Consider the following 11,009-nt stretch of genomic DNA (forward strand, 5'->3'; position numbering starts at 1 on the left):
GAACCGGGATTCGTCGGACCAGGCAGTGGTCCACTCCTCAATTGTCCAGTGTTGGTCATCATGTACCCACTGGAGCCGCTTTGTTTTTAGCTGATCGGAGTGGAACCCTGTGTGGCCGTCTGCAGCAATAGCTCATCTGTGACGAGGACTGACGGGTTGTGCGTTCTGAGATGTCGTTCTGCACACCACAGTTGTACTGCGCCGTTATTTGCCTGTTTGTAGCCCACCTGTTAGCTTGCACCGACGATCATAGCAAGCTCAAAGTCGCTTAGGTCACTTGTTTTGCCCAATCTAACACTCAGTCGAACAGTAACTGAATGCTTCGATGCCTGTCTGCCTACTTTATATGGCAAGCCATGGCCACGTGACTCACTGTCTGTAGGAGCGAACCTTTTCCATGAACGGCTACTGAGTGTACATGGTAGTTACATAGCCAGATACAGTGTAATTACAGTAGAGGTACAACATGTTACATAGCCAGATACAGTGTAATTACAGTAGAGGTACAACATGTTACATAGTACTTGCAACTGTTATAAGATATTTAATGTACATTATTCTGTCTGACTGGGAAATGTCTTATTTTCTCTCTTTCAGATCTGGGAATGGGGAGCCAAAAAACGTACGTTTTTCCTGTTTTGAGTATGTGTCACTTTGTGTTTCGACATGTCATTTAATGTCATGGATTACAATCACGTAGCATTTTCCAAGCGCTCAATGAGCTTTACATTTTAAGAGGTTGGGGGCCTCTGTCTTTTCTTGCTCTCTTTCTATTTGCTTACGGACTGATTGACATCTCTTCCGCAGGGGGGAGAACACGATGGGAAGTGGAGGCTGGTCAACTCCTCAGGTAGCTCCTCCCAGTTGGGGCGCTCCCATGGTAAATCTGGTCTTTGTCATATAGCATGGAGTGCAGCCACGTGGCAGTGAAAGGCATGGCATGGAGCCAATCACACGCACATCTCCTCTCTGACTCTCCAGGGTGGTCCAATCACATTTGGAATATGAACATTTGGAATTTGGTGTTTGGTTTAAAGGGGTGAATATTTTGTGGGAAAACTAAAGGGTTGGACTGGGAATACTGGAGAGCTCTGAGCGGGCTGAGGTTTATCCCAAACCAAGGAGCTGCTGGGAAACCCACTTCCCTCCTTTTCTTCCCTTATAGTTCTGACCTCGAACAAGCCACCTGACCCTTAGCTGACCCCAACATGCGCCATTCATCTGCATATTTCCTTATTTCAACCCCCATTTTTTTGAGCAACAGCTCCTCTTCCCAGTGTACAAACGAAACACAATACAAATTTTGATCGCTTTATCTTCATAATTTAATTGCTGCACTAACCATTATCCAAAAAAGGTTTTGCTATAGGGTCTGTAGTTACTGTATTAAACCATGGCTTCAGCTGTTCATTTAGCCAAAGCCTCACCACTGACATGAATATCAGATAATCAGTTGCTGATTTAAACTGGCTTGCCTGATCATGTATTCTTATGATTGACCCTGTGGTCTTCAAATGCATGAGCAAATCACCTGAACCTGATTTTAGAGGTTAGGTTAGAGTGTCTTTATGTGCTGTGCTTTGCTGTTCTCTCTCTGTGTGCGTGCGTGCACTTAAAAAAATGTTTATGATGTCTTTGTCTATGTTTTCTATGTGTGCGTGTCAGTGATATGTCTGTGTGTTTGTTGTTGCAGTGTTGTCTTTACTGTGCCTGTGTTGAATGTAGTGTGGTAATGTCCCACCTCCTCTCCCCCACTCCACACCCCTAGAACGTTCCAATGGGATCCCCTTCTTTTATGGGGTCTTACCAAGGATTCAGCATGGTAAGACCACCCCGCCCTCAACCTAGGACCATTAGGAGCACCTAAGACGGCCAATGACCCCTTTAGGTGGCCCATGTACGCATCTCTAAAATGGCTGCCATAGTGTCTGACTGTTTCCTCTCTCTCAGGGTGGGGCGGCCGGCGCTGGAGCTCCCATGATGCCCATGGTTAGGCCAGGCTTTGGAGCCCCTGCAGCCCCAGGAGCACCGGTAAGACACACACACACAGACACACACACACACACACACACACACATATATATTTCATGAAACACTGTTCCCTGTGACAGATGGGATCGCCAGGGATGGCCGGGAGCCCGAGGAGGCCTCCGCCCCCCAAGAATGCCCTGGATGACCTCAACATCAAGGACTTCATGTAAACCCCTCTAACCCATCCCTCTGAGGTAGGGTTCTCTCACAGTGGCACCAAACGACATGCACACAATGCAATGAAAAGAGCCAGTTACATAATAACATTGTGGTAATCATCCCTCTCTCTGTCTCTTCTCTCCAGAGGTTGTTGTTATGTCTGGAGCTGTGGATGTGGATGTGTGCACCCCCCCCCCGTCTCCCTCCTGTCACGCCCCAGCCCCTTCAGCCAATCAACCATTAGCACTACGACCCCTGTCCTCTGACTTCCCCGTAACCTCTCTGTCTGCTGTTGTAGCAAAAACCGTGGCTGTGAATCATAGATACAGAAAACTAAACGGTGTATGTATGTGTGTGTGAGTGAGTGTGCGTGTACTTCAATGTTATCCTTTACCTAAACTAAGAAAAAAAAATGACCATAAAAAATTCTAGTGTATTTAGATTTGTTCTGGAACTCCCACGTGTCAGCTGACTTGGAATGGTGGCTCTGTGTTGATTTTCTTGCGCGTTTCCCAGACGAGGATTGTGTTGTTAACCGTGGACTGTGTTCGGTGTGTGTAAACCTCACTGGCCAATCCCTGCCCTATCCTCTCCCTCGCTATCCAATCAAATTCTGTATATTGCTGTCTTTCTAACATCATTCAACACTTAGTTGTACTCCTCTCCATTAATTTATCCACCCAGCCTCTTTGAGAACAGATCCAGTTACATTGGTGTATATTGATGAATACTGAAATATGTACAACTGTCACCACAAATCTGGGTTTACCAGATGACAAATCATACGACAAAATATTTTGTTTTTATTTTGTCTGTTTTTTTGATTGTGTGTTACATGCAACATTTGTGGACTATGTTCAAAGTGACATATGCATTTTAGAATATTTTTAAGTATAGATTATACATATATTTCTTTAATCTTTATTTTGAGAGAAAATGTATCATATATTTTAGTTATGTCTATGAATTCTAAGGTTCTAAAAATTCAAGCAGTTTGGAAAAATATCTCTCATCTGTATTTGGAGGCAGTACTGAATGCAAACTCAGCCCCCAGTGTTTACTGTGGCTCTCCCTGTTGGTGTGGAGTGTTACTGCATATGACCGTGTCAAGTGAAGTTGATCTAGGCTGCATCCAAATACTTAAAAAAATCCTCATTTACTTCTCTCCTTTACTTAATGGCCAATTATCTGAATTGAATTGATAGGTGAAAGGCAATTGGTGAAAACCAACCAGTGGTCATGAAATGAAGGAGACAAGGAAAGGAGGTTTGTAAATATTGTTGGGACACAGCCCATATCAACCTAATGCTTAGGTGGCAAACTCATTCCACGGAGGACTGAGTGTCTGCAGGTTTTCGCTCCTACTTTGTACTTGATTGATGAATTAAGGTCACTAATTAGTAAGGAACTCCCCACACCTGGTTGTCTAGGGCTTAATTGAAAGGAAAAACAAAAAGAAACAGCAGACACTATACCCTTCATGGAATGAGTTTGACAACCCTGACCTAAGGTCATTGTGGAGCAGTGATCAGTAGAGTTGTTGTATTGTCTCCCGAAGCAACACTCCAGAGGTGTTGGGAACTCGTTAGCTGTAAACCGCTCCGATATACACTGGATGGTCCATGTGTTGTTTTTCTTCCAAAGTGACTATCTTAATTTGTTGTGGGAAAAAAAAGAATTGAGAAAGAAAAAGAGGAATAAAATAAAAAATGTGGGTAACAATATTTGCTATATATTTGGTTGAAGGCAGTGTTTGGTTCTTGGATGGCATCATTCCTCTTCTCTCCCCCACTTGCATGTTGAGTCCCTTGAGATGCAATAAAATACAAATACACTGATGGAAAGACTTCAGGCCTCATCACTAATGTCTCCACTGTTGTCATTCATGCTTGAACATGTTCAGTCCATCACAAGTGTTTTGGTATTCAATGGTAGGTTTTAATATAAAGACATTTTATTTTTTACATTATTGTTGATCCAATTTTTTTCCCAAGCAAAATGTATGTTTAGGACATGCTCAACAAAATACACATATACACTCAAAATATAGACCCTGAAAAAAAATATTCGGATAACTATTATAACCCTTATTTGCACCCAAAAAGAGCATTGGCTAGATAACTGAATCATGTAGAGACAGTAAAAACTAAGATTTACCCAAGAAAAATCATCCCCAACGGAAGTCATCTTAGCACCCATATTATGTGCACGATGGGTATTTCTTGGAAACAAAACATCAAAAAGCACGTGACAAAGAAACCTGTTTTTAGCGCACCATAGAATTTTGAGACCTCAGTCTGGATAGGGATCTGTTTGATTGACCAGAGCAACGGAAATCATCCCATATTTTAAAGTTCTATTCCATCTGATCTGTCTGTGCTGGCCATTGGTTAGTTTGTCCACCGCCACCTCAGCGCTTTGAGGTCTCAGTGAAAGGCACTACATGAATGCATATCTTCTTTTTTTCTTACTCTGATCAGTCTGACAGATCCCTGGTGTCTCAGGCCTCCCTACACATGCTGGGATCCCCATGGATCCAGTGGCAGATCTGAGCGTATTTAGGCGGAGTGATCCTCACCGCCACATTATAGTCCCTCTGTTCACCCCCGTCCCCGTCCACCCAGCGGTGCCCTGAGAACACCCCGATAACCTTCCGCTGCCACTTCCCCTTATTGGACCCCACCACTTCCTGTCTGAGGCGGATGTATACACCAGCGCCTGACGCCCCCTGCTGGGCATCGCAATGCTGATACAACAGGTCGTCTGACTCCTCCGTCACTGAACAGAAGCGATAGACCACCTTTTCCCTCTCTCCCTCCTTTTGTCCTCCCTCTGGCTCGTTGTCGAACCCTGAAAAGTGGATGCGACCCAAGGGGAGGGGCTTTGTAGCGGCCACTACACCCAGTTTCATGTGCTTCTGTTTAATTGGCTGTTTGAGCTCCAGGAGGGCGTAGTCATAGTTGTGGGATATGGCGTTGGTTCTATCTCCTGTGTGTATCCAACCTTTGGGGATGTGGGTTTGTTTTACGCGTGTCCAGTGGAAGGAGGGCTGAGTTTTGGGTTCGGTGCTGCGTTGTACACGGCTGCTTCTGCTACCTTTCTTTCTCTGCCTACCCTCTCCTTGTCCCCTCTCCTTCTCCATGTTCCCTCCTTCAACTCCCTCTGCTCCAGTCTCATCAACCCTTTCTCCCTTCCTCCTTCTCTGCATCCCTCCTCTCCGTCTCTGCTCCTGTCTCGGTTCTTCTCCATCTATCCCATTCCCTTTCTCCTCTTCTCCTACCACTTCCTCTCCTTGCCCCTTTCCTCTTCCTCTCCTCCCCCCTCTCCTCCTCCCACCCCTCCTACCTCGTTTAGATTTGACCTGTAGGACCCCCACTTTCAGCCTGCGGACCCCCTGCAGGTAGTCCTTCCCATCGTGGACACAGTGGGCCGCCGTCAGTATGTGTTTTTCAGACACTTGGACCCCGGAGCAGCCCGTGGACAGGCGGACCGCCGTGGAGAACGGGTAGCTGGTGGTGAAGTGGCTGTCCGAGATGACAAAGCGTCCGTCCTCGCCGTACACCTGACGTTTCCTGCGAGTGTGTGAGGGGGTGTGTAAGGGCGTGTGTGAGGTTGTGTCATTCAGGCCCTGCAGCGTGACGTCACTGTGCGTGCGCGTGCCGTTCTCGTACACCGTCTCGTATCCCAGCATGCTCTCCAGTGTGGCCCAGTCGGGAGGGGGGAGGGCGCTCTGACACTTTATCCCACACCCCCCCTGCTCATCCTCACCTGCCCCCTCAACCTTCCCACCAAACGTGGGGCTCCGCAGATGCACTGTGTGGCTGTCCAGAATCAACGGGACCCGCTGCATGGACCAGCCATACTCTTCATCAACACCATCACCGTGGCCCCCCCAGACAGGAACCCACAGGGGCAGGGCACAGAGCAGCAGCAGACACAGGGGAATGAGAGTCATCACACTGCTCCACCAGGGCCTAAAAGACAGAGAGAGGGAGGGAGGAAGATTGCGCAAAAAGAAACAGGTGACTGGTGTATAAGATGAGGCCAGCAGAGGGCGCTCAATCCCCCACAGTCATCACCAACTGCTTGAGCGTCATTGAAGTATTCTCTCTACAAAGCGTTGTCACCAGCAGATGGCGCTGGTAGTGAAGTCCATTTCGTTGGTGGCACAGGGTGGGAAATTGTTACATTTAATTGGCTCCAACAATAGCCTAAATTCCTCTGATGATAACGTTTTACAACTATTCTCTACACAAGGAAAATATGATCATACCAAGCTTAAATTCAAATAAATTATTTGTTAGAATGCAGCACAAATTCAAAAGCTTGATAAAAAAAATCTCCATCAGTGGTATGAAAGTGACCAGGAATATGATTTGTTTAATACGTCAACGAATTATGATTAGAGGAAATACTGGATATATCAGAATTAGCCTATTAGTCTAATGGTGATGGTGATAAAACTCTGAGACTTTCTCACATTGGTCATAGTAGCCTAATCACACAAAGCAAAGTAAATTATGAAACTGTAAGAGTGGAAATTGGATTTGATAATCATTGATTAGTAATGCCTGATGTGTCTATACAATCCCGTCTGTCACGTGAATGTATTGAAATTGTAGTTGCTTCAAGAGTTAACAAAACAATCATACCTGCAAGCATTCGAAAATAAAAGTTGGAGAAGTCAGCAAAATTCCTCTTTAAAAAAAAAAAGGTATTTTATCCAGTCGGGTACCAGTCAGTGCGTGAAAGACCGCGTCCCATTATCGTCCGCGCATCAAACAACCCGAACGCAACGAAAAGCCGTGAGCGAGATCTTCACTGAGATTTGTCCATGATGAAGAAAACATTTGATGGAAAAAGGTGCCGCTTGTTCATGTTACAAGACGAGACCGGGGGAGGTACTCCCTGGTGATGAGGAAAGCGATGAGAAAGAGGACTGAACTTTAATTCAGTTATTGAGCCCGTGAGCTGTGGAATTCCTGTACAAAAGCAGGAAAATCATATAAAACGTGTTATTGGTTGTTTTCAGCTCCCTTAAACGTATTTTCATTCCCCACCTCACATATCTAGTCGAGTTGCTTTGAATTAAGCTAAATATCCTGCATTCCTGCCTTGTTGCTGACTGAATAACTTTGAAGGATACGCTATAATTAACCATATCAGACATCAACCTGAACAGCAGCTTTGATTTGTTTTATGACAAAATAACTAATTGAATGGCAGCCTTTGAGTTTGTGTGGCATATCTTTGTGTGTTTTGAATGTCAGTAGGCAAAACTGTAAATTCAGATGTGTCAGCCAGGTAACCTTTGATGGCTTGTGGCTTCACACACTGTCAGAGGCAGATGATCTCTCACACACACACACACACACACACACACACACACACACACACACACACACACACACAATAAAAGTCAACAGAAAATTGGTATTGATTCAGTCCTGGACCTCCATAGATCTAAGGTAACAACCTGCATTTCAACTCCAGAAGATTTATTATGACAACTGGTTGGCCTCCTGAATGCACAGGCACTCAACTCATTCACCAAATGAACTCTCTTCCTCCCCACTCCCCTTCCTCCTGCTTTCCCTTTTAATACAGTATAGCAGTGACCAGTGTTCACAATCAAAGATCCTTTAAGTCATTCACAGAGATCTTTGGCTGGTTAATGTTACCACATACTTCTGCCCTAACATGTAACTTCTTGTGGATGTGTGAATTGACATTTTAGTCATTTAGCAGACGCTCTTATCCAGAATGACTTACAGTTAGTGTGTTCATCTTAAGAAAGGTAGGTGGGACAATCACATATCACAAGTATAGTAAGTTAACTTTTTCTCAATAAAGTGTGTGTGTGGGGGGTGGGGGGGGGGGGGGGGTCACGTGCAATGGTCGAGGTGAGGTGGGGGATTATTTAAGATACTCTTTGAAGAGGTAGGGTTTCAGGACTCTGCTGTCCTAGCTTCAGTGGGAAGCTGGTTCCACCATTGGGGAAAAGCTTGAACTAGGCTGAGCGGGAGCTACCCTCCCGTAGGGGTGGGTGAGCCAAGAGACCAGAGGTGGCAGAACGGAGTGCTCAGGTTGGGGTGTAGGATTTGAGCATCGACTGAAGGTAGGAAGGGGCAGTTTCTCTTGCTGCTACGTAGGCAAGCACCATGGTCTTGTAATGGATGTGAGCTTAGACTGGAAGCCAGTGGAGTGTGCGGAGCAGTGTGGTGACATGGGAGAACTTGTTCTTATGCTGTGTTTGTTTCTCTAGGGGTCCCATAGAGCCAGTGCAACAAACCTGAACCAATCATGGCATTATAAGGCTTTTAAGGATCTAAAAACTGTTTGCCTTTTCCCATCTGTGTAGCAATACCCCATGTCTTGGCCTAAACACACAGACCACATTGGAGGCTAGTTGTAGGAGTTAAAGGAGGGTGGTGTAACAACTGTCTTCAAAAATGGACCAAGGCGCAGCGGGTATGTGGATACTCATATTTTAATTCCAAAAAGGAGTAAAGCATCCACCGGAAAACAACAATAAACAAGACAGGAACAGTCTTGCAGGCATACAAACGCAATGCAAGAACAACTACCCAAAACCCCAAAGAAAAACACACACTACTATATAGGACTCCCAGTCAAAGGCAACTCAACACACCTGCCTTCAATTGGGAGTCCAATCACCAACACAACACTTAACACACACAAAAACCCTGCCACATCCTGACCAAAACTGACACAATTATGTCCTCTGCTGGTCAGGACATGACAGATGGGCTCATTGTAATGGCTGGAATGGAATTAATGGAACGGTATCAAAGATATGGAAAACATATGTTTGATTCCGTTCCATTAATTCCATTCCAGCCATTACAATGAGCCCAAACTCCTTTAACTCCTCCCACCGGCCTCCACACACATACACACACACACATACAGTGAAGGAAAAAAGTATTTGATCCCCTGCTGATTTTGTACGTTTGCCCACTGACAAAGAAATGATCAGTCTATAATTTTTATAGTAGGTGTATTTGAATAACAGAATAACAACAAAAAAATCCAGAAAAACGCATGTCAAAAATGTTAGAAATTGATTTGCATTATAATGAGGGAAATAAGTATTTGACCCCCTCTCAATCAGAAAGATTTCTGGCTCCCTGATGTCTTTTATACAGGTAACGAGCTGAGATTAGGAGCACACTCTTAACTTCTATGGGCTACGTGGGACGCTACCGTCCCACCTGCGGGACACAGCCAGTGAAATATCAGGGCGGAAAATTCAAAAACAACAATATGTCATAATTCAACTTTCTCAAACATACAACTATTTTACACCATTTTAAAGATAAACTTCTCGTTAATCTAACCACATTGTCCGATTTCAAAAAGGCTTTACAGTGAAAGCAAAACATTAGATTATGTTGGAGAGTACATAGACAAAAATAATCACACAGACATCTTCCAAGCAAGGACATGTGTCAATAAAACCCAAAACACAGCTAAATGAAGCACTAACCTTTGACGATCTTCATCAGATGACACTCCTAGGACATTATGTTACACAATACATGTATGTTTTGTTCGATAAAGTTCATATTTATATCCAAAAACAGCATTTTACATTGGCGCGTGATGTTCAGAAAATGTATTCCCACCAAAACGTCCGGTGAATGTGCACATCAATTTACAAATATACTCATCATAAACGTTGACAAAATATATAACAATTATTTTAAGAATTATAGATAGACTACCCCTGGATACAACCGCTGTGTCAGATTATAAAATAGCTTTACGGAAAAAGCAAATTTTTCAATATTCTGAGTACATAGCTCAGCCATCACGGTGAGCTATTCAGACACCAGCCACGTTCGGGGCAACCTAAACTCAGAATTAGTATTAGAAATATTCTCTTACCTTTGCTGATCTTCGTCAGAATGCACTCCCAGGACTGCTACTTCCGCAAGAAATGTTGTTTTTGTTCGAAATAATCCATATTTATGTCGAAATACCTCCGTTTTGTTCGTGCGTACAGATCACTTATCCAAAGGCATAACGCGTGAGTGTGGAACGAGAGACGAAAAGTCCAAATGTTCCATTACCGTACTTAGAAGCATGTCAAACGCTGTTTAAAATCAATCTTTATGGTATTTTTAACGTAAAATTGTGATAATATTCCAACCGGACAATAGCATATTCATTGAAGAAGAAAAAGAAGGAGGGGCGCGCTCGTGGGACCGAGCATATCCAATCCCTTTGTTGCCAGGCAGACCACTCAGTAACTGAGCTCCTATTATCTGCCCAGTGACAGGAAAATGCTCAAACCACTTTCTGAAGGCTTTAGACAGCCAATAGAAGCCTTAGGAAGTGCAACGTCACCCCACAGACACTGTAGCTTCGATAGAGAATCAAAAGAAGAACTACAATTCTCAGACTTTCCACTTCCTGCTTGAATTCTTCTCAGGTTTTTGCCTGCCATATGAGTTCTGTTATACTCACAGACACCATTCAAACAGTTTTAGAAACTTCAGAGTGTTTTCTATCCAAATCTACTAATAAGATGCATATTATAGTTTCTGGGCCAGAGTAGTAACCTGTTTAAATTGGGTACGTTTTTCATCCGGCCGTGAAAATACTGCCCCCTAGCCAAGACAGGTTAAAGGGAATGCTCTTAATCTCAGCTTGTTACCTGTATAAAAGACACCTGTCCACAGAAGCAATCAATCAGATTCCAAACTCTCCACCATGGCCAAGACCAAAGAGCTCTCCAAGGATGTCAGGGACAAGATTGTAGACCTACACAAGGCTGGAATGGGCTACAACAC

At 44.2% G+C, this 11,009-nt stretch overlaps 2 protein-coding genes across 15 annotated transcripts in view; one reads left to right on the forward strand and one right to left on the reverse strand.

The window, feature by feature from the left end:
• ap180 (Clathrin coat assembly protein AP180) overlaps positions 1-4,028 on the forward strand; it is a 35,442-nt gene extending 31,414 nt beyond the window's left edge. For 11 of the 14 annotated variants that reach the window (XM_045695174.1, XM_045695178.1, XM_014144296.2 and 8 more), the window contains 6 exons: positions 598-622; positions 808-880; positions 1,769-1,822; positions 1,951-2,031; positions 2,112-2,225; positions 2,336-4,028. In XM_045695174.1, the coding sequence (XP_045551130.1) occupies positions 598-622; positions 808-880; positions 1,769-1,822; positions 1,951-2,031; positions 2,112-2,201 (323 nt within the window). In that variant the 3' untranslated portion in view covers positions 2,202-2,225; positions 2,336-4,028. The remainder of the gene's footprint in view (positions 1-597; positions 623-807; positions 881-1,768; positions 1,823-1,950; positions 2,032-2,111; positions 2,226-2,335) is intronic. The other 3 variants (XM_014144301.2, XM_045695176.1, XM_045695175.1) reach the window with 2 other exon arrangements.
• A 78-nt stretch (positions 4,029-4,106) lies between these two features.
• On the reverse strand, positions 4,107-7,298 carry LOC106571490 (serine protease 23). The gene is made up of 2 exons (XM_014144652.2): positions 6,843-7,298; positions 4,107-6,164 (listed from the first exon to the last, which is right to left on the reverse strand). The coding sequence occupies exon 2, from the start codon at positions 6,143-6,145 to the stop codon at positions 4,691-4,693; it is 1,455 nt and encodes a 484-aa protein (XP_014000127.1). The 5' UTR covers positions 6,146-6,164; positions 6,843-7,298; the 3' UTR covers positions 4,107-4,690.
• Between the last annotated feature and the right edge of the window lie 3,711 nt (positions 7,299-11,009).

The sequence above is a fragment of the Salmo salar genome, chromosome ssa15 (assembly GCF_905237065.1).
Source record: "Salmo salar chromosome ssa15, Ssal_v3.1, whole genome shotgun sequence".
NCBI classification, from domain to species: Eukaryota; Metazoa; Chordata; class Actinopteri; order Salmoniformes; family Salmonidae; genus Salmo; species Salmo salar.